The sequence below is a fragment of the Erithacus rubecula genome, assembly GCF_903797595.1.
Source record: "Erithacus rubecula genome assembly, chromosome: 1".
Lineage (NCBI taxonomy): Eukaryota > Metazoa > Chordata > Aves > Passeriformes > Muscicapidae > Erithacus > Erithacus rubecula.
This window is the reverse complement of record NC_136658.1, coordinates 66,749,757-66,773,815: the sequence shown is the minus strand read 5'-3', so window position 1 is coordinate 66,773,815 and position 24,059 is coordinate 66,749,757. Positions and strand designations below refer to the sequence as shown.

Sequence of the window (24,059 nt, the reverse complement as noted above, 5' to 3'; positions counted from 1 at the left end):
ACAGCAGTGGGGATAAAAACCCAATACTTAGAATAATCATGAGAGAGTAATACTGTGTTCAGGTCTTCAGCAAAGCCACATCACTTAAACACAGTTACAACCCACAACCTCCATAGAGAACCACTGTAAAAATACTTTGAACCTTCTTATCAGATGCATTTGCACTTCATAGCCAACACTAGTCTAAGGCATAGAGTTGCATAAAATTTGCTCTCCTGGGCATCTAATAAATACAGCATAAAGGATACTTAAAGTTTTGCTTTTTCCTACTCACATGTTTAAAAAACTGCTTAGGACAATCAAAGTTAAATTCTTTGGTGGTCATTTAGAAAAATGATCATTGATCAATTGTCCTATACTGAGGTAATTTGAGGAGTGCCATAAGAAAGTTGTGTTACAACCAACATTTTCCCTGCCCAAAAGCAGCTCCCATTTTTCAATTTACTCAGCGTGGACCTCTACAGTGACTTGAAGAGATCTGGTTCCATAGCCCATCTTAATGCATTACATACAGCAAGGTTGAAAGTTGTAAAGAGATTGTATCTTACAATCAGGAAAGCAAGGAAAGTTCTGCTATGTATTATGTCCTTGAATAGACCAGAAGATTAGCTGTGTTGTCTATTGTAACCCCAATATGCTAAAATGTTGCCACATGTTAAAATACAGTGTAGCTTATGGACAACCAAAGAGAAAAGAAAATAAAGCTTACAAAGACTTGTCAGATGTCACCTGAACATCATTAAAGGGGTCAATGTCAAGTACATTAAAATAAACCCAAAACCAACAAACTTTCCATTGTTTGCCTAACTTTCCATTTCTGTATATCCTTTTCATACAACAGCCTGAAAATTATATCATTTGTGAAAGGAATTTTGGTTTGTTTTTTTATACAAAACCTAATAGAAAATAGCCTTTTACTTTTGTTTGTTTACCAGAATAATCATTATATCCACAGAACTGCAGCAAGAACATAAAGAACTACAAGAGGATACAAATTAATCTGTTTTGGGTTTGGGGTTTTTTTTTTTTTTTTGGGTTTATTTTTTTTTTTCCAATAAAACAACTACAATAATAGATTTTACTTTCCAAGGGATGAGTCCCAACTACATGGAACAACTCCTTTCATAGGCATGAGAAATGGAGGGTGAATCCAGGATGCAGTACTTGACATTGGCCCCTTTATACAAGAAAATAAGTTTTGGTAAAAACCAAATGAAACCTTACTCTGCTGCCCATGAGGAAAACATAAACAGATGTTAAGATACTCATTAAAAAACAAGAAACATCAAAACTACTTGATTAAGTGAAAAGTCAAGTGTTCCTTGTGCTGCAATGACACATTGCTAGAAACAGCAAGGAGACAGCAATTCTGTGCTAGTTTTTTGGCAGATGGTGCAAAGTCATCTCATCTCAAACATTTAGGTAGGATTTTTTTGTAGATATCTATAATTTATTTTCTGACTAGATTAATACTTTTGTGAAAAGTTAACCAGATTTAAATTATGAACCTGTTTCATTTAAGTAAAGTATAAATAACCTTACAAACGCTGGTCTAGACCAATTTTTAAATAAAGATGGTTTTAACTTTTTTAACCTGTTTACACCCATGGATTACTGTCTTGCATGTGATTCATCTTAGCATGCATAGTCTAAAATCTTCAAGTCCAGGTTTTTAAAATTTTTACAGTCTACTGATGGCAGAGTGATGTCAAGAAACAAACTGATACCTTTTTAAAGAAATGCACACAGATACATTTTAAAATTAATAGTTAATTAGCAACGAGTAAAAGTTTACCCCACAAAAATCAAATCAGCTGCTACATTTTAAATATCTTCTTATGTATGATAAATAAAATTATATTTTCCTTTAAGAAAATTTCATAATATTTAAACCTGCTTTTGAATAATAGAATAAATAAAATCATTAGTGCCTACAAGTTCAAATATGCTACAGATTTTCAAGATAAGTGAATAACTACATTAAAATGCACCATGAGAAGATTCTTTAACATTTTCCATGCAGGAAGCCAATTGATGTTTTTGTGAGGTACCGGTCTTTCAAAAATTCTCATAAGTTAGTTACCTGATAAACCTTCTGTACATGACATATTTAAAAATCTAATTGTACAGCATTTCAATCATATATAATCTGCTGAATATGGCACAAATGCTAAGTTTCCACACCCACACACCCTTTGCCATAAAACACATTTTAAGCATAACACAACACTGAAGAATAGAAAAGTGCCTGAAACTGGAGGAAAAAAAACAAAAACAAACAAAAAAAACCTCAAGTAGCAATAAATTAAATCTCATTCAAACCTATAAAAAAGTTGTTCAAGTGTTTAAAGTATCAGATGTGTCATGCAACAGAACAACAGACAATTCAGGCAGGCACACCATGCATTATAGTTTGCATTCATGGTATCACAAGGTATCTCTCCCCTCTTCTGCATGGCCAGCGAGTGCTGGATACCTGCGGCACTGCCAGGCTCACGTGTTGGACCTTCCAAACTTCCTGCTCCTCCTGCACAGGAGCTTTCACAGAGCTACGCCTCGGAAGGATGACCAGATGACCTCATGCTGTACAGTGGCATCTTGCTGCAGCATAAAGAGAGGCATACTGAGCTGCATGTAAGCAAAGCAATCATTTCTTGATTATATTTTCCAGTCAGTGCAGTTCACCGTCAACCAACCAATTTACCAAACTGGGCTTATCCAAACTGGCCAATTTGCACACCAAGAAAACATCTTCGCAGATCATATCACCTTTTCCTTTTTGTTTTGGCACAAATCCTTTTGTACTCTTGCTGCAAGTTCTTCACCACACATGAATTCAGAGATGCTAGCCTGTAAAACACCAGTGCTTATTCTTCCACAGAGTAAACTACAAGGACAGCCAAGTGCCTGCAACAGCTTTGCTTCTCCAGCAACTTTCTCTTCTCTCTTTAAGAAAAGCACCAGCATAATTACACTTCAGACAAAGGGGTGTTCTTGCTGAGCTCTTTAATTCCCTGGAGAATTCGCTTCATATGACCCACTTTCGTTATCCCCAGGTCCTAGAGAAAATTTAAATATAAAAAAAGAAAAGAAGAAAAAAAAGAAGGAAGTTTACTTTTAAAAAGAGAAAAAGAAACCCCACTGATTATGATCTATCCATGCAACAGATGTCTAAAAATGTGCTCACTGCAATCAACATTAACCAGGAAGTGTTAGCAAGAATTGCTTTAGAAAAAGAATGTTTAGAGCACACAAGGAATCCCTCTCTGTCTGCAGACAAAAAATTACTTACCTGCAATAGTGACAACTCAGGGCATTTAATATACATCAAAACCATCTTTGGCTTTACTTCTAAACACAAATACCTTTCACAATTTCTGGCAAAATAAAGAGAACAATCTCCCCCTCCTCTCTAACACAGCAATCAAATGCTTGGTAGAATGTGATGGATTGGAACTTCTGTCCAGCAATGTCACTTGATATGAGGGCCTGTGATGTCTGCCTTAATCAACAAACACACATATCCCCAGTTTCTCAAGGGAAAGTGGATGTAATGGCTACAGGAATGTAGGACAACTTCCCTTTAGAGAGCAATAGAAAGAGTAAGCATTTGTTTTTCATTCCAAAAAGTTTACATCTCCTAGCATGGATGTTCCTGATTAAAGAGCTGGAAGAAAAATTCTCAGAAACATGATAGTCATATCCCAAAGGAAATGTAAAAAACATAATAGTAAATCTCCTTGTAGCCACTAAATCATTCACATCAGCTGAAATGTTTCTATATTGGTTTCCAGACATGAATTTTTTGCAGCAAACTTCTTCCAGCATTAGCAATAGCTTTAGAAGCATCCTTTTTCAATTTTGGCTGGTCCAATGATCAGAGAAGCAGAATGAGATGCCCAGCTGTGCTAATGATCTCCCACCACACTAATGAATTTTCAGCTCAGTTTGGTGGAAATCTGCTTCCCTTATCTGTAAAACTCAGCCATGAAAAAGTCTTTTAAATCCATGTGTTAGTGGTGTTGAGCAATCAGCAGAGTAAAAGACTAGTTATTTGTAGAATAAACATTATAGATGTGGTTAAATAACTAAAAAAAAAATTTCACTATTTTTATGAAATATAAATAATTTCATTTTAATAGGAACATTTTTTCATTACAAAGACATTGAAAAGAAAGGAGTGCAATTAGGCAGCTTGAAAAACATTTTCTCACAGAGAGTGGAAAATGGAATAATAAATATTATTCTGTACATACTGTGAAAAAGACTTTCTACAGCCACAGAGACCTCAGAAAATCTGTATTCTATATTACTTCAAAATGTTAGCATGCATTTAATTTTGGAAGAAAGAGGTAGCAAAATGGGCATGAATTAATTATTTTATTATAAAGGTAGCCAAGATTAAACAGATGGTTTAATCTTCAGAGAGTCAAGACTGAATTCTGGTTATGTTAGAAAGTAAAAATACTTGGTTGTTTGTTCAGTTAAAAACCATCAGCATTATAAACAGATGGTCATCCTTTACAGAACAAAGGTGTCAGCATTAAGGAGTTCAACATTTGCTGATAAAAGTTCCCAAACCAAGTGCTGCTCATAAACCACATGAAAAAAACCTCCTGATTTTCTACATCACATAAATATATTTTTTCATTTTTGCTAATATTCATCTCACTTATAAACAAACGTACTAATTTTTAAGTTAAGATAATTAATACAGGTAATAATATTTTATATTAATATAGTAGTCAAATTCACCCTAAAATGACAGTAATATTTATAATTCTACATTTCTGTAATGTTGTCCTTCTTATGTTAAACTTAAGGTTAAGAACCTAAAATTGTTCAGAAGAAATATATTTTCATGAGTAGAACTTCTGTTGGATAAGCAATATAGTGGGATGCTGCCAGAGTTCAAAATCAGAAGAAAGAAACATATTACGAAATTCCAAAAACACTCTGCCACTTTTCCCACCAACCATTGTAAAGCATTTCACAACACCTTTGATTCAGAGGCAAGACATTTTGGGTTTATTTCTGTTCCAGCTGAAGTTGCTGTAATGCATCCCAGAACAGCAAGTCTCAAGAGCCTCATAAAAAATTTTGGGGACTCCTTTCAGCTACACTTCCAGGGGGAAAAATCCCCACCCAACAACTCAGAATTTTTATGCTTTTGTAACAGTTTTTGGTTTGGTGGAAACTAGCATTTATACAGTCATGACACTAGATGCTACCTGGTATTCTCAGTTTATGCTCATGCAGAAAAGTTTGGTAAATTCTCTCATCTCAGACTAAAAAGATCTCCTACATCAGCATATCATGTACCATTTAAAGAACAAGATCCTCAAATATCTCTGCATATTTGTGCATGAATGGCTACATAATCTGTTCATATCTAACTGATATCTAATTAACAAAAAATCAAATTGACTAAACTATAGTTTTGAAGAAGAAACTCTAGCCAGAGTCTGAAGAAAAAAAAATAGCCTCTCTTTTTTCCCAGATACAGCTGTAAAACTACATCACCTCTCCTCCTGCTCTCCCTAACCACTGTGCCATTTCCTGGACATTTTCTGGCCAAATGTAATACCACTAGCAAACAACTTATGTAAGAACTCCTTAATAATAACATCTTCCAAATGTGAAATTTACCCTACTTGCATCCCCAGTGTAAAAAGCCATTTAGCATGTCTGAAATCTAACAAATCTTACAAAGCTTCTTTCATAAAAGAACTTTTCCAAACATGCTACTGCAAAACACAGGGAAGAATTGTCACAGTCCTTGGCACCTTGGATTTTAGCTTGACTGACACTGCTTATCAAGTTGATCTGTGGCATTGAAAGTCTTTCTCCAAGGGAACCAACACTTCTATGGAGCTTTAAGGAGACATCATCCCCTTGTCCTACCAAATGTGCTGCAGTCCTGATTGTGACTAAGTTGCATGCATAGGAACATTGTCATCAATGCTAAGAATGCCAATATTTATTTCAGAACATTTGGTCAAGTTTTCAGTAAGTTCGCTTGTAAAACAAGGTTTAAAAAAAACAAAAAACCACACAGCCTTCTTTCTACAGTTTTCTGCAGAGTAATTCACAATTTACTGCCCAGTCCCTCATCAAGCAAAAGAAAATCATATGAGTGTTAATTTCTAAGATCCCCCTAAATGAAATCAGGCATAAGAGGACTGGGTGGAGGTATTCTGGTTCTTCATTGACAATTGTCACAGAGCTCTCTGACAATGGGATCCACAAGCTATGCAGAAATATTAGAGGTGCCCTATTGTTTTGTCAGCATATCAGTCTGTTCCAGCAATGCGTGCAAAAGAGAGTGTTACATCAAATCCTTCTCCATACTGCTTTATATCTCTACTTTTGAACACAGAAAGATAGGTGGGATCAGAGGATTCAATTAAAACAGGCAGCAATTTTTCCAGCTGCAGACATGAAGGATAACAGAGGTAAATGCATTGCACGTGAGTTGGGAGCTCATGAATCAATGGTGATCTCAGCTTGTCAGGAAGCACAAGCCTTGCAGTGGAGGAGAGGCTGTAGGCAGATTAGAGCTTGCAAGAGCACTGAAGGCTCATCTGCACACCTCAATAGCCAAAGGGAGGAAAGATTCACAGGGCAGCTTGTGGTGCACTCCTCATTTCCCAGGTACCACATTACACATCTTGACACCAGTTCAGGTCACTGGCAGAAACCTGCAGGCTGCCTGAGCCATCCTTAATTGGCTCCCTGCAGAGACCATGCCCTGTAATCAGCAGGACGAGCACCAAACTCTGCTATTTAAGTTCAGTGCTGCTACACAGAGTGTAAGCCATGCCTGGCCAGAAGCCTGGCCCAGCTCATTCATGACACTGATTTGGAAGCTCTCAGCATCTGCTAACGAGCCCATGGGGTGATTCTGGAGCAGGATTTTGGTTAGCTCAGGATATAGCCTTGGCAACTTGTCTAGAGTGACTCCTAATCTTATGTGTCTCCAGGCAACACTGGGTAGGGAGACAGGAGGCTCTCTGTAGGACCTCTAAGACAAGCCTTTAGATACTTCATGGCATAGACCTTTGTGATGGGGTTTTATTTACACTGAACCAGCAGGAGCTTAGCAACAGGGATAACGGGTTGATAATTACCCTGCTGCAGATATTTACTTGGTTTAAGTGCCAGTCCACTGGGCACGCAGTCAAATTGGTACTTATGAGAAAAAAGGCATGGCCAGGAGCCATGTCCAGTTTAACACTGATCTTACCCACCATCATTAATTCCAACAAGTTGGACTTTTAAAATTTTCTTAGCATTTTAGCAAACATATGCATCATGTGATGCTGAGTTTCTCAGTTGAATCTTAAGTTTGTTCAGTACCCATTCAGAATAGAGAGTTGCAACATCCATCACTGGAACATTGTGGTAGATTGCTTGGACAGTCTTCTATCTCTAAATTTTGCAGGGAGGGACTGTCTTGAAACTGTCCCTCCCTGTCAGAAACTATCCTGAAAGAAATTAATTTAACTTCCATGGAAAGAAGCTTAGGAAATCTAATACCAAAGAGTGAAATAATACACAACAGCTAAACAGATTATCTCAAACACAGCTATTTTCAGCAGCTGCTTTCTACTGCAACAGCCATACAATGCAAGCACTACCTTATAACACCAGGATTTCACACTATATAAAAAACTTTACATAAAATAACACATTTGTATGAAAATACTGTCCCTACCTAGAGACCACTGCACTATAGCTAGAACAATGACTTGCACTCTAAATGTAAATGTTTGCAATTTATACAATATCCTATTTCCTCTTTTACGTGCTAAAAGCAGTTCCAAAACCCATTACCAAGAACTCATTACTACTGAGTTCCTGGAAAAAGTAATTTAATGAATCCCCAAAGAAACAGCCACTATTACATATAATGGATGCACTTAAGTCATTCCTGAAAAGAACCAGCGAGCTCAAATAACAGCCTCAAACTACTGGATAACATTTCTCCCTGCAAAACTTATCTATCTGACCTCAGAGGGAAAAGGTTTTACAATTTTGCAGTTGAAATAAAATACTCTTTCAAAAAAATCTATACAGCCAAAATCAGAGGTTAGTCACCAATGAGAAAACCTATTTTGACACGCAAACACCAATGCCATGTAAGCCAAATACTGCCATTTATTAAGCTATTTATCTCTCTCACACCCACTATATCCAACATATACACAATAAATCATGTGGAGCAGATCAGCTCCTGCATGGGATGGGTTTAAAATTATTATGACCACCATCAACTGATCCATACTGATCACGTTTAATGGAAACAGTGAACTTTTGAAGAAAACATTCTATTACACCGATGCCAGTAAGATATCAAATGTGCTTTTCCTATGCCTTCTGACGTAAACTGCAACACTATCATTGTACATAAAGTAGGAAAAAAAAAAAAGGAAATTTTGTATAGCACACATATTCACATATGTGAGTTCAAGTCAGCACTTCAGAAAGTCAGGCCCAAGGACAGCGCATATTAGTTTATTGCATATTTGCACAGTGTAAGCCAAGCTACAAGCAATGACAAGTGCAGGGAAAGAAGAAAAGTTGGTTGTTTTTTTGTCAAAGAAAATGGTCAATAGCAGAAAAGTAGCACAAAGGAAATACCTTAAGATCTCGCCTTTCCAGATGTAAAAGCTCAGAGCCTCGGATGTCATGGCTGATGAAGATTTCTTTGTACTCTCCCAAACTGAGCAGATCCAGCCAAGCAGCAACTTCATCTGTGCCCCATTTTTGAACTACCAAAGTTAAGAGCAAAACCCCCTTAATTTCTACATGCTCAAATGCATCACAAGCAAAGGTTAGGCCAAAGAGAGTGGAAAACAGAGTAGAATTGCCGTGCTAGCAAAGGGAAAGGTTAGAGGTGTCTTTTCCACACAAACTGACAATTTCCTTTTTACATGCAGGCTACAGGTTAGCAGTTAACACAAGAAAGTATCTAAACAAAGTTGGGGTTGTTTGCTTTACAGCCATGCTTTCAGCTTTACTCCAGTTTCTTCAGTAAAGCCTTTAAAACCTCATATCCCAACAAATTCACATTAAACCAGCTTAGGATCAGTGACACAGTCTAATGTTGTTCTGCTTTATGCCATTAATTTATTAGTAGTCATCCAGGGAGAGGAGAAGCCTTCAAAAACGAATTTACATGTAAAATTAAAATGGCAACCATACCTCAAATACAGCAATGGCAGCAAGCAAGTCCAGTTTTAATTAACAGAATCTAGTATTCTTAATTAAGACAAAAAGGACTCTTTAAGCTACTGTGTTACACAGGCCATTAAGAAGCTCTCTGTAAAACATTGTTCTCTAAGGTTAGTTGCCCACATTAGTCCCATTAAAACCACATAGATTAGCAAGTTATGCTACTTATTGCTATAATTTTGCAACTAAATTTAATGCTGATAGCTTCACTTTATAATGAAGAGAAATCTGATGTCTAATCTGAAACTTAAATCTGATCAACAACTGCAAGATTTTGCAGATTGTCATCAACTGTTCATTTCTTTAAAAAAAAATAAAAATACATAGAAACAGTTTTAGGATCATCTAATCACTGATTAGGTCCTGGACATAATCTTAAGGAAGTAAGTTCGTGAATAAAAATAGGAAGAGAGGAGGGTGGAGTTTGTTCAACGTCTAATTAAAAAATCAGTATTGACTATCAATTTTTTGCTTGATCTGTCTCACTTACTGAACCTATAACCCACCCAAAATTTAAGAATAACTGGTTAATTAAACCAGTGTGATAAAAGTTATTTCACACCTAAAATTAACCTGAAAAACCTGAATTTGAGCTTCCCAGGGAAACAATGTGTTTACCCATGGCTTGTAGGGCTATGAGTAAATCAAATGTATCCACCAGTGAAGACACAGATCCTGTTACATGATAAAACTTTAAAAAGTATTTTCACAGTAGTTCTTTGGTTCACTTGAGTGTATTTGGGTCCTACTGAATGCTTTCTAAATGCACTGAAACAAATATGTATCCTAAAGAAGATGCCGGTTATCTCAGGTGCTTTCCATTTTCACTTTACTCTTAGGTAAGTCATGTCACCTCTAAAAAAAAAAAAAAAGCCCCAAAATCACATTTACTGCAAATGCTACTACTTTTCTTGCAATTTCAAAACACATACCAGGCTGAGGGCTGGTCTTATGCTTCTGAATTTTTTCTTTTTTAAACTTTGGCACTATACGAAACACCGTACTTCTATTGTTTCTTTTAGCATAATCCAGAGGGGGGTCCTGCATAAGAAATAAAGCATAGTTACCTTTAATTAAGAGAAAACAACAGTTAAGTTATATGCTTGTGATGGTTATTCATAGTTAATCTCAAAAAGTAAGACCTAAATTTACTTCTGTAAACAGTAATGTCAGGATTTAACTCTATACATGTTTGAATTATTTAATATAAATTAAATATATATGTTTCATTCATTCATTTATCAATCAAAACCTTTACATTCACAAATGGGAATAAAACACCAGAAAAAGTTCACAGCAGACAGAAATGATCCAGTATCACTACTGAAAGTGCCTCAAGAGATCAATTGTTAATCACTTGATTACAATTGAAAAACTGTAACCTACTTTTCTTTATTGAAAGAAAATTCAGTTAAAATCAGAACGTATTAATCAAACTTACCTCATCATCATTTGGTTGAAAAACATAATAAAGCCAAGGAATCTCAGCAAGTTTTCTCAACTCTATTTCCACACTGTGCAAAGCATCAGACAACAGTTCTTCATGGGGAGCTTCTAACTGCTGTTTATAAACAGGCCAGAAAAATAGGACTTTTAGTTTCATAAGATTTAACATTTAAGTCTAGATATCTTGTTACCACACACCAACAGATGACTACTTCATGGTGAGTGTCAACAAATGGTGGAGACTATAATCTTCCAATGTTAAAGACTTTCCTTCAGAGATGTGTGAGGCCACCCTCACACTACATTGTGGCTGTGTAAAAACACTGGGACATGACAACACATGTGAATTTGGCTCTACTAAGAGACTGAGAACCCCACAGAGATACCTATTTCCTTAAACTCTAATCTGAAAACTGTTCTGCAGCTGTTGTATGAGTGAACCCACGTGGAAGAGGTAAGGCAGGCAGCTGATCCCTTGGAAAGCTGTTTTGAGCAATTCTGGGATTGCTGAAATACCATTTTGAGGCACAATTGAATCCTAGACCATGTTGTTTGGAATCATTAATAAAGCAATCTGAACATCTATTTCTCTCTTTAAAGTAAAAGTAGTCCTAAAGCAGTGCAGAATATCCTTCTGAAAAGATCTAATTCTATCATGTCCTAGTAAATGCATATCTTAAATGGAGTTGCAAGAAAATCTTGGATCTGTAGTGCTGGAAAAAGATTTTGACGTCGTTGGAGTTTGGTGATAAATTACAAACCCACTAATTTATCCTACCCAACAAAACAGTCTTTCCTTTGCTTCAGTAGTCTGCATATGTTCCCATCTTTCAAAGGAGAGACCATCTTTGCTAAGATATTACTGTCTAGTATAGTGATACTGGAAATACAAGCTGCCTTTGCTATCATGTTATTTTCTCTGCTAAAGCTAAGAGAATTCAATATCTATAAGCAGACTTTGATCTTTCTTTTGACTGATCTTTTTTATTTTTTTTTTCCATTAATTTGGAGCACAGGGAAAGAGCCACTTTTCTTTGAAGAAGTTACAACTTTTCTTGTGTTTTTGTTTCTGAGCAATTACTCAAGTCATCTATTTTCTATAAAAAAAAGACAAAATTCTTTACTTCATTTCTCAATAAGTACTTATCTAATTGCTTGATTCTCACAGAAAAACATTTTGCCTGGGGACAAAAAAATGCTCATCTGATGGTGCTCCTGAAATAAATCCAAAATAATAATTTTGTTACAGAAAGAATCAGCAATTCAGGGTAAATTCTCCTCCTACAACATCTTGGAAAATCTTACTTTCAAGATAAAAATTCACACTATGAATGAAGAAATCAAAGGATTTTTCAATTCCTTCTCTATTTAAATTTTTGCTATGAAAATATTTTATTTCAGTGATTTTAGATAATTTCATTAATTTGAAATGAAACAGTCTGTCATACTTTTTCCTTAATTCATTTGAAAAGTGTGTTCTGTTCCAGACTGGAAATGCTTTGTAAAATTAAAAAATGGAAACAATGCCTTTGGAAAGTACCTAGACAAAAGATGGCATTTTTAATTTTTTCCAAATTGTATTCTAGCCATAAGCATCTGAGAGATTCCATAAATCAGCTTCATTGTCCCATCTTGAGCAACCTGGTCTTGTAGAAGATGCCCCTGCTCATGGCAGGGGAGTGGGGACTAGAAGATCTTTAAGATCTCACATCCACCTCAAATCATTCTGTGATCCTACCTAATTATCATTTCACTAAAAATTGCATTTTACCACTTGTTGTGATTTAATGCTCCTGCTGTTGCATGAACTTTGTTAATCATAGTTCTTACAGGAGGTGGAAGGAACAACAGACTCATTTTATGTTTATTTACAGTTTTTTCTCTCTTTCTCAGGAGCTGTAAGAGCAAAACTCAATAGCCAGTAAATGGCAACCAAAGAAGCAGCATACCAAGTGTCCTAATTTAGTTGCTGGCTGAGTTAAATCAAGTGATATAATCACCAAAGACATGAGTTTACTCCTCTCAAGAGCTCTGATCACAGGAAAGTGGAATGTGGGAGAAGTAAATATGCCAAAAAATAGAGGAAAATATGGAAAAAAGAATATCTGTTGTTGTCAGAGGAGAAAGATCCTTAGGAGAACACTTTATGAAGGGAGTGGCTGATGCATCAAGCAACATCTTACACTTCATCTCTATTTTAATAGAATGAGGGACCAATATAGAGGTAACTTCAGCATAAAATACGTGGCAGTAAGGTTAAACAGGGTGCCTTGTTACTGTGACTGTGAAATGCTATTCTAAGTGAGCAAAATGTCAAATGAGCATAATGGAAACCTCTGGAATATTACCTTGGTACCTTCCAAACAGCTTTTTTATTTAAAAAAGGGCCTGATGTAGCTTCATGAAGACATTTGCACAACCATAATGAGAAGCAGAAGTACAACATGTAAAAATTCAGAAACGGAAAAATGAATCAAATTAAGCTTTAGAGCCTGAGCAAGGGCCCAGTTCAAGAACACAATGAGATCACAACCTGCAGAAAACGTAATGTTTCAATGGGAAGGCTTCCATAATAACATTATTTCCAAATGGTCTTGATAAATTTCACCAGTCCTAGTATGGCATGACCAACTTTAATGTTTTCTTCTAATTACTTTTATAAAAGGATTTTTTTAAAAATCTCTATTTTAATTCCCCACTAAATCTGAAATATATGGGATTAGCAACAGCGATTTGAAAAAAACCAGCAGATATTTTTTCCCCTTTCTTGGACATAAGCATCTAATGAAATAATTTTCCCTTTGAAAACACATGAAATTAATCTTTGACTATTTCTATAACTTAAACAATTATTAGCCTTTAGACTACATTCACTTTTGGTTACTTTAAACCAGATTCATACCATTTATCACTTGTTTAAAAGGGTATGTGAATCTGCAGTAAGTTTTATATCCTAATTCAGCTAAATTAAAATATTCCTATTAATATCCATTTTTAATTACAATACTTAAATAAAGAAGTTAGTAATAAATCTGCTTTTGAATCTAAAGAAAATGCAACTGCTCCTACTGAGTATCTTCTAAACGTAAACTGGACCACCTTAGAAAACCTGACATCTTTTTTCTCTTCACAATTTCAATAGAGAAATTTTCTAATGATACATCCAGATACAACTGTTGAGAAATCTTCATCATTTTAGGCACAAACACTTGCCAAAGAAGATGCAAAGTCTCCAAGTACCATTAGCGGTTTACTGAACACCCACCAGTTAAAGATTATAAAATAACTCCCAACAGGTATTAGAACTAGAGCAATATTTACTTGCCCAGATGAGGTCTGTAGAAGTTGATTGCATGAGTCTAAACAGCTCTCACCCCAGGCTCTCCTTAAACTCAGAAGGCAGTCACATAACGGCTCTGCAGAAGTTCTCTTAAATGTTTCATCTTCAGAACATAAATCATCTTTGTCTAATATAGGCCTTCAAGGCAGCTGAGTGTGAATCAGCCTCACAAGGATACCTATTTCTCTCCACTGACTATTAACAAGAAGAGTCCAAGCAATGATTTAGCTGTCTGAAGTGAGGCAGGATGGATGCCAACCTAAGAGAAGATTTCAAAACTCATTCTGATCTTACCACAAATGCAGTGTAATCTTCTATCAACCTTGCAAAGCTTCTTGCAGTGTGTCCTCACTTTGGCACCAATTTACAAAAATCAGCAAAGAACAAATAATAGATGATCGGAATGAAGGAATAAAACCATGTGCCTTGTGACCTTACCAAAGGAACTCTTCCTACTAGCAGAGATTCTGTTTCATTGTGTAAAGCCTTCACATTGACAGCTATCTCCATGGCAGTGTTTCTGGTAAGACTCTGGGGAATAAAAAGCATAAACATTCTTTGAAGGGATGCAAGTCAGACTGAGGGTAAGTACTTTTGCCTTACAGCACAGATCTTAAGTGCCTTCTCCTAGGAGAAATACATCAGTTTAACTCTAAACTGACAACCTGTTCAGCACTGAGAATAGAAACCAAAAATGTACTCAACTCCATTTAGTATGACATTAATTCAATCCTGAAGATCATCAGGTGATCAGCCACCATATCACTCCATATATCACAAAGACCAGCAGAAAAGTTGTGAATCTCATTTAACAATGACTACTGATTTCAATTTTTCACCTTATCCTCAGCAGAAGCACAATATTAACCATATTTAAAGAAGCAAAGGTCAATTAAGATATTTACCATGTGTCAATTTAGGTTAGATATGGACAGCCTCTAACTAATTAATCATTTCTGGGTCCAATCCCTGAAAACACCCAGATTATTGAGTGTGAAGAGAGAAACCAGGAAACTCATTTCCCCTTAGCCCCTTTGCCTTCTCTGCATAGCACTTGGATAGCAAATAAGCATAAAAATCTCTGTGAAAGCATCCACAGAAATAGACCTTTATATAGTAACAGATCTGGTTCAGCCTTGCCATGCCTCCACCCTCTCTGAGGATAAGCCTGCAGAGTCCCAGGTGGGGAGGACACTGGTGAATTCAGACACTGCATCTTCTGCCTTCTCATCCAACTTGTTTTCAAGTGGGGACACAGAATACAATAGAGCTCCCATGCTACAGGCTTGGGCACCCAGATGTTACAGTTTATTTACATAAATCTTTGTTCTTCTTTACCTCGGGGAACCTTGGGTTGGCTTTATTTAATGCATGTGAACATGCATTAACAGCATGAGCAAGCTCCTGTTCCAAGAGGCCATGTACTTTTGCTGCTTCACAGATCCTACAAAAACATTTAAAAAGGAGAATAATATTTCTTAATTTCTTTAAATAATAATTCCTGAGTACACAACCTGATCAGGTGAGAAAATACACAAGAATGTGTTTCAAAAAACACTTAGCAAATTATAGTCCTTTACAACAAAAATTGAAAGGCAAGTATCTCTTCAAGCAATATAGCACCTCATAGAAATTATATCCATCACATATTATTTATGATGCTATAAAATGCTGAGATATATTTATTTGTCTTAGAACACTAATGCTATACAAAACAAAACAAAACAAAACAAAAAATGTTGGTCCTATTAATTCAAGTAAACTACAGAGGAAAACTCTAGCACATTGCAATAACTTACTTGAAATTATCTTAGAAACCCTTACACCTCTTCCACAAGGCATATTCTTCAGATGTGACATGAAAATTGGCTGCCATCATTTAAGATTATGGGAGGTCCAGCTGTAACTACAACCTCTAGATCATCTCTAGAACAGTAAAGTTTTAAAGATGCCTTGGCTAAACATCACTTTGGATGATTGATAAACTAAATTATTTGTCTATGACTGCAGTATAAGGAGAGTATGTAGCCCTTCCTTTCTTATATTATTGGTCATTTTGATGCTGAATTTTGATGCTGTTCATTATGATAAAATGAATAACATAAACACTATAAAATGTTCTGATTTTTTAAAAAAAAATCTTTTCTTTATCTTAGCCCATATGAATGACAAAAGCATCTATCCTGCAGACTTTCAGAGCTGATTTCTAAAGGGCTTTTTCAAATAATTCTCAATTATATTTTTGCTTCATCATAAAAAGAGAAGCTTCAATGTTTGCAAAGAAGCTTTCCAGTTTTCCATTTCTGTTGTTACTTCAGAAAGTTGGTTTTTACAAGAGAAAAAACAAAACCACATGAATTCATAAATAAAATTCTAAAAAATCTAAAAATACAAAAAGAAGTTGAGTGTTAAATACAAAATAAAATTTTTAAACAGAAAAAACCCAACAGATATAGTGGCAAAAAAACTTTATATTTTAAAAACCAGCGAAAATGTACACTTCTGAGTCTCTGTATGAATTTGCATTAATAATTCAGTCTTGGTGTTTAGGTTGCCAATCCAATTTATTAATTTGACTATACCTGGTAATAAGTTCTTCTGCAGCTTGTGAGCACAACTGGATCTGTGCAACTTCTTCCTCTGTAGCCAACTCCACAGCTTGCTGAGGGTACAAGGGAGATCTAATGACAGGTTTGCAAGAATCATACTTCTGTTTGTCCTCCCAAGACTTCAGGGTGTTTTCAAAGGCCTAATCAAAATTAAATATACATTCAATTTACAGCACTTGGGAGTATTCTTACTCACTAAAAAATTTAATTTTACATTTTACATAAATCAAATTATATATTATTTTAGTTAAGATTAATTTAACAAATAAACAAGCACTTGATATAATTTTATAGAAATAGTATTACCTATTAAATAATTATTTTACACCAAAAGTTTTTAAAACTTAGTATAGAGCATAAGCCACTTCTGAAAGCCTGTTCTTTGTCTCCTCCCCATGATCTTCAAAATGTGTCTTCCAAGCCAATAAGAACACAATGACAGTGATTATGATTGGATTCAATGGTCTTAGAGGTACTTTCCAACCTAAATAATTCTAGAATTTTGTGATTCTCTAATGCAAGCCCTTTTTGTATGCATAGCAAGGTTGAAAATCAAAATTGACACAGAATTCAAACATTAAAAATGGTGGAGAAAAAAGCAAATTTACTAAACTAGAACTCAAATTCCACCTCAACTCCACCCTAAATTCAGGATCCAGCTAGTGGCTGGTGAACTGAGGGACAGTTGTACCTTTCACACAATAGTCCTAAACAAGCATGAGCTCTTCAGTGGCTTTATGAGTAGGTTGTACTTGTGTCTCTCCTGCCTGAGACTGGCTCATGGGGGAGAGGGAGGATTGGTAGGACAGAGAGAGAAATCTGCAGAAAGCTATTCTGGAAAATGGACAGTATAGAACTTTGCTATTTATGCAACTGTGCTAACATCTCCAGTATGTGACTGGTATAACACACCTGGAGAAAAAGAAAGAAGCAGTAGGAGGGGAGGGAGGGAGGGAGGGAGGGAGGAATAGATAAAATGTTGACCATTCTTACTATATATTAAGAAGAATTTAGGAGTTGCACCAATAAAACAAAAATTAACAAAGCTTTGCCACTTATACAAAATAATAATCCTCTATCCAGCTCATTATAGAAATTGTATCACTGTAAGTAACTGTAGGAATTATATAAATAGTTATAAAACATTTTTATAAGTCCTGTTTTGTTCACATTATAATTGAAACGAATTATTACAGAAACAATGTTAGCAATAGTAGCTCCTTCTGCAACATACCCTGTCTCGTGTTAGCATCTGAGCTCTGTTTTTATGGATGATTTTAATAACTCCTGGGGGCTGGATCCATGCCTCTCCATCGACTTGCACTGGAACCCCTTCATCACCAAGTATGGTGATCTTTACTGACCGACACTGGAAAAGAACAAACACATTATTTTACAGGGCAACAAATACTGGTGAGACTGACAGGCCACCTGTAATCTGTTGATTACTAGGAGCTGTGGCTTCTCTCCAGAACTGTCTCAGGAATTAAGCTCTCCTATACTTCATTCATCATTGAAGACAATTTGTTACCAGCTAAAACCAAAACACTGTCAGTGCTTTATTAATGTACAGGGTGGTGGTCATTAAGAGTTCTGCTACTTGCCAGAATCCCAAACTGCTGCCAACCATCCTGCATGCTTGCAAGTAAGCAACAAACCTGAGCTATCCTGTGGTGCTGCAGTTTGATGACTCTGGACACTGCCATCTGCATGCTGCCAAATACAGCAACAACTTCTAAGATTTTATCATCAAACGATGGAGCTCCAAATATCTGTGAGGAAAAGAAAGTATTCCATTTTTGATGGCAAATCCAGTGCTTAGATTGCAATGAAACACAGATTCATTTACAGATTTGTTTTCAACACCGAAATGCTCTAACTACTTTACTGTAGAATAACTACACTGTTTCTCCAAAGTCATAGGAGTAAGACACCACAGACAACAGGCAGATATAATTTAAAACAGCAATGCTGATACCATTAGAAATATCTGAACTATAAGGAAGGATGTAATTTATATATGACATTATATATAGGAAAGGATAGCATGTTTCAGCATGCAGATTAAAAAATGTTTTCCAAGATGAAAGGCCAGTTGAAATATCTGCTCAGTTAATGTACTTAATATCTAAGAGGTTCTTAAAGGTGAGAGAAATAAATGCTTTCCTTTTCTTCTCAGAAGTGCTTATTGGTTTGAGATTCCGAAGAATTCTGAATTCTCTGGAAACCAGCATCAGAGTCCATGCTCTGCTTTGTTTAACACAGCTTTGATACTGAAGACAATCTTGTTTGTGCTGTATAGAATTATCCACTGCAAACAGGAAAACCACTTCTGTGTGGAACAAACATCCTTCTGTGCAACCCAGGTGCTGAGTTTCCACACAAGGTGCAGGAAGTCTTGCCACCTGGTGTGCTGACAGAGCTCAGGCTGGACTTCAGCTGGTCTGGCAGGTGATATAATGCAAAAGCCACTTGAAGCTTGGCCATTTCATCTTGATATGCAATAGGGAGCAATGAGGGAGAAAAATCAGCAGGAGAAATCACTCCAGTAAGAGTTTAATGGGTAGAGAGATGGGCTCTCTGAACAGTCCTTGGACTCCTTCAGTTGGCACCTTAGGCAGAGTGATCTGCATCAGTAACACCTGAGACCAGACTGGAGAAAATCCCAGTTTCTCCATCTGATTTTTTTTTTTTCCAGTTTCCATGGAATTTTTCCCATTTTTCAAAGGAATATATGAATATCATGAAAAGAACCAAGATGATAATTCTGCTGTTCCACGAGAAAAAGTGTGTAGAGTTCTTGACCCACTAACTGACATTTACAGGACTAGTTCTGGCAGGTGTTAAGAAAAAGCAGTCATAAAATTTCATATATTTTGTGTGGCCATTTCAGGAAAAGGACAGGAAAAACTCAACCCAGTCTTCAGCTGTGTCTCTCTACCAGTAATATCTGTACTGAAAACCTACCCCTTTTTTTTTTCTTTTTTTTTTTTTTCTTTTTTTTTTCTTTTAAAGGCAACCAATCTCTGTAGATCAATATTCAAATTGACTCATTTCCCTTTGCAGGTCATGGGTCCAGCTTGTCTTGTGGACACCAAGATAGGATGCCTTAACAAGCCATGCTCAAGCCAGTCAGGGTGCAGATGCTTTGCTTGGCTCTCTGCTAATGTTTCAGCAATAGTCAGAACTGTCAAGGTAACACCTTTCATTTGTCCAGACAGGCAGAACCAGCAGCACTTCAGACCACCATCACCTCTTGATGAAGAGTCATTCAAGACTGCACTAAAGCAGTGAATAATGCTCCTAACTTTGTTCAGAAAAAAACATGTCACTCTGCTGGTACATCTGTTCACTAGAAGACTAATAATATCAGTAAAATTGCTCCAGGACACACACATTTGAGGTATACCAGTATGAAAGCTGAGACAGATCTCTCTCACTGAAGCAGTCCAGTGAGAAAAGAAAAACTCCTGAACAGGAGCTGAGCAGACATTAGAACAGCTTTCAAGTTCTGACTATGAACATGGAATATATAGAAACGCTTTAGATATCCATTGCCAAATATAAACAGAATTTCCATCCTCTAACATAACCAAAAAGAAGAAAAGGACACTAAAACATATGTGAATTTCTTTTTTCACTTTTATGTATGTGCATATATATATGTACATATATAAAACATGTACATATGTGTATATATATGCAATTTTATATTTATTATATAATATAAACATGCAATTATATATAATAGATACTATATTAAGTTACATATGTTAGATTATATATTGGTATGTTTGCATGTATGTATTAAAAAATGAAAGGATAACTACTCAGAAGAAACCTAAAACCTTTTGGCAAAGAAGTCCTGGATTGTCTATGTCAAAATCACAAGCTAGTTTGCAACTACAGTTTTAGGTGATTCAGACATCACACACTAAATCAGGACATGCAGGATAATCTGCTAGTAATTACAGTCAGTGCACTGTGAGTGAAGTGGTGAGATGTTTCTTAGGAGTCGAAAGGAAGAAGGGGAAAAAAGAACCTTAAAGTATTTTAAAGGTTCACTGAAAATAGTATTGAAAAAGCAATTTACTACCCCCACTAAATTATCAGTCACTAAATGCATCAGTCTTCATTTTCTGAATCACAGCAAAGCTGCTTGAAGAACAGGAGGAAAACTAAGGTATGCACTTTGAGTTATTATCCTGTCTACCTTGTTTGTTGTTCAACTATAGCAAACAGAGGAATCTATGCTTTGGAAAACCTTATTTACATCTCTAAAACAATACAGAGAGGAATTATTTATGCCTCCATTTATAAAATTAGTTTCTAAAAATACTTATAGAGCAATTTAAAAAAACAAAATCATTATGCTTTATTATGATCAATTTGCTGGAATGGACAAGACAGGAGGCAATGGACAGCAAAAAAATAATGGAATATATTTTCATTTAAAAAAAACTAAGAAGACAGGACAGTTTGAACTGAAAGAGCCTCCTTAAATAAGAGTTGTTATGCAAACGATATGCTACTAGTATTCAAATCAAGTGAGAAGAGCAGTTCATTATATTTATTGCTGGTTTTGCCCAGAAGGTTAAGTCTCTTTAATGCTACTTACATCATCTTCTTTGGTTCCACCCCAGAAATTAGTCCCACCAGCATAGCTGGGAATGTTCAGCACAGCTATGCCCTGCAGGCTTGGAAGGGGGATGTACTGTCCGTCACACTGTAATGGATAAAAGCTCCTTCAGTACATAAATAATATGATAGAAGTGATCAGTAAAGAGTAATTTTTAGCACATGAAGCTTCAACAGAGCTGGCAGGGAAGTCATTAAGAGATCTGGAACAAGACTACTGCCTCCATGCAATGAAGCACCTCTAAAATAAACCTCTTCTTTCCAAACTTAGCACTGACTTTTGCAGAGGTGAAAAATATGTAGATCTACAAGCTGTAGTATCTACAGCAGTGGTGCTCCATGAGTCTTGAAAGAAGCATTTTCACATTCCTTGTTATGAAACTTCTCATGCACTTAGACCATGGTCTGTCCATCGAGGATTAAAATTCTTTTTGCAATAAGAAAACCAATCTCCCTGAGTGCACACAATAAGATTGCCAAGAACATTACAAAAATATTAATTTATACATTCAGTAACTAGCCTTCCAGCCTATATCAGCATTCCCAAAATTGCAACAGACTTGTTATTTAGTCAAATCCACTTAAGTCAGGGGCAGGTTGTGTCAAGAATATGTAAGAATATTTCTAGCATAGCCACAAACATGTGGTTAGCTGCCAGTGTTTGCATGTATTGTTGACTTCCTGTAAAAAAACCTTCACTCTCCTCCCAAAAATGCAAAGACAAATCCAGGGCTGACCCCACAGGTGTTACCCTGGCTGTAGAGGGGAGTTGTTGATTTTGCAGGTAAGAAGTCACTCTTATGTCCAACTGTTCAGTCCTTCCTTCTTACTGCTCTATCTCCCAAAACAGATAAGCAACTTCATGTCCTGCTCAACACTATCATGGGATGACATCAATCTCACTTTTGGCCAAGAGTAAATTTACAGATGTCAGAAATCACTCTTGACTTGCAGCAGTACAACTGCCTGCAGGGGGGAGCCCAAGGTTCTCAAACCATTCCACTGGGAGTCAAAGTGCAGTCCTGCAGCAGTGCCTCAGGCATGGAACTGAAGCAGGTTAGAAACACAAGGCTGTAAATGCTGGACCCAGGTGTCACTTTATGGCCTGTGAAGCTGCCAGTCAAGCTGCCTTTAATGAAGATTGCTAGATGACTGCACATTACAAGTCCACTGAAGGATCTTAAAATTATACAAAAGAAAAGAAAAATCTAAAGAAATAAGGACAAAATCTGTAGCATCTCTTTCAGGAGGAGAAAGAGATGCAAATTATTTCCAGAAAGTGCTTAGTGCTCTCTTTTCGTGATTTAATCCTAGCAGCAAGACAGAATGTAACATTTTAGTCAAAGATGTGACAGTATCCAATATACAGTGTGATATTAATAAATGCTGCACAGGCATCAATATTACAGTAGAAGTCTGCCTCTAATGCCTGAATATGCAGGTAATATATCTAATACTATGCAAGACAACAGTAAATGCGAAAATTTTATTTGCTTATTTACTTACAGGAATATTAAAAAAATAATTATGGAAAGGTCAACAGTATTACTGAATCCTATTTGAATCCAATTCAAAAGATCCTTAAATTCAAATTCTATCTGTAGCATACATAACATTCTCTCCTGTCATTCTATTTGCTAACTACTGCATAATTCCTTGGTAATTACTCAATCCTTAGCTAACAGCAATCTGCTGCCACCAGACAAAATCCTCCTGAATCTCAGAGTGAGAAAGAGCTCCAGTAACCTAAAATTATTCTTTCAACTTAAAAAGTTACCCTCATAGAAATATCATCAACTTCTATATGAAATAGTTGGCATGAAATAAAATAAGAATTTTTATATGTTCTCTGTCAAAATCCACTTCAGATATTTTTTGGGTGAAAAGAACCATCCTGCAGTTTTTTTATGAATTTGAGAATCATTTGTATCTCCTTTAAGTTCCCAGTACCATGTGGAAAACTTAGATTTTATGTTAGAACTTAAAAGCTAAAAAATAACTATGTTTAAAAATTGAATTTCTTGTTGCTTTGATAATATCTTGCTTTTTTGTGTGACTACCAGAGAAAGTCTCTACTGGTGCAGCTGGGCTTCTTGTAATGCATACTCTTTTGTCGGGGAATTTTTTACTATTTACATGCTCTTCCTATATGGGTATATTTCAGATACTCTAAATTGAACCTGAAAGATTAAGACTCTTTATCTTTATTATTTTTTTCTCTTTATTTTATGGTCATTTCTGTTGTTACCCTTAAAACCTGGTCTGTCTTTTGATACAGTGAACACTGAGAAATATATCCTACCTACACAATTTATTATATTTTTTCAATCCAGTAATTACAAGAAACATAATACTGGATATTTTGTGATCTTAAAGTACTGACATTTTACTCAAAAATATGACTTGGAGAACTAACTATTACATAGCATATCTTTACACAGTGCCTTTCAGGTCAGCTTGGGTTGACATAAGAACAATTAAGAGGTTTCAAAAATAAGCACTAACTCTTCACTGCACATTGTGCAAGCAACTCTCACCACAAATAAAATTTACCTCAAGTTGAACTTTTTGTTCTAAGTTCTTGTAAGTTCTCTGCAATAGCTCTTTTGTGCCAAGAACTCCATACCACATCATGTTCTTTGTCCGACTTCTGAAAGCAGGCAAAACAAGATTCACATATTGACATATGCACATTATTGTGTCTTGTATTTGTAGGAAAAAAAATTAAGAAATTAAAATACAAATAAAGGAGTAAGGAAAAGCAAAAAATGGAAACATCTTGGGTCTGA

The 24,059-nt window shown here is 35.9% G+C and overlaps 1 protein-coding gene across 3 annotated transcripts in view; it reads right to left on the bottom strand.

Annotated features, from left to right (window-relative positions):
• Positions 1–1,031: 1,031 nt before the first annotated feature.
• Positions 1,032–24,059, bottom strand: part of DGKH (diacylglycerol kinase eta) — a 150,670-nt gene continuing 127,642 nt past the window's right edge. For 2 of the 3 annotated variants that reach the window (XM_079301762.1, XM_079301764.1), the window contains 11 exons: positions 23,824–23,920; positions 21,251–21,358; positions 18,291–18,404; positions 17,867–18,001; positions 16,606–16,772; positions 15,362–15,467; positions 14,462–14,554; positions 10,679–10,798; positions 10,170–10,278; positions 8,644–8,774; positions 1,032–3,059 (listed from right to left, as the gene is read on the bottom strand). In XM_079301762.1, the coding sequence (XP_079157888.1) occupies positions 2,970–3,059; positions 8,644–8,774; positions 10,170–10,278; positions 10,679–10,798; positions 14,462–14,554; positions 15,362–15,467; positions 16,606–16,772; positions 17,867–18,001; positions 18,291–18,404; positions 21,251–21,358; positions 23,824–23,920 (1,270 nt within the window). In that variant the 3' untranslated portion in view covers positions 1,032–2,969. The remainder of the gene's footprint in view (positions 3,060–8,643; positions 8,775–10,169; positions 10,279–10,678; positions 10,799–14,461; positions 14,555–15,361; positions 15,468–16,605; positions 16,773–17,866; positions 18,002–18,290; positions 18,405–21,250; positions 21,359–23,823; positions 23,921–24,059) is intronic. The other variant, XM_079301763.1, reaches the window with a different exon arrangement.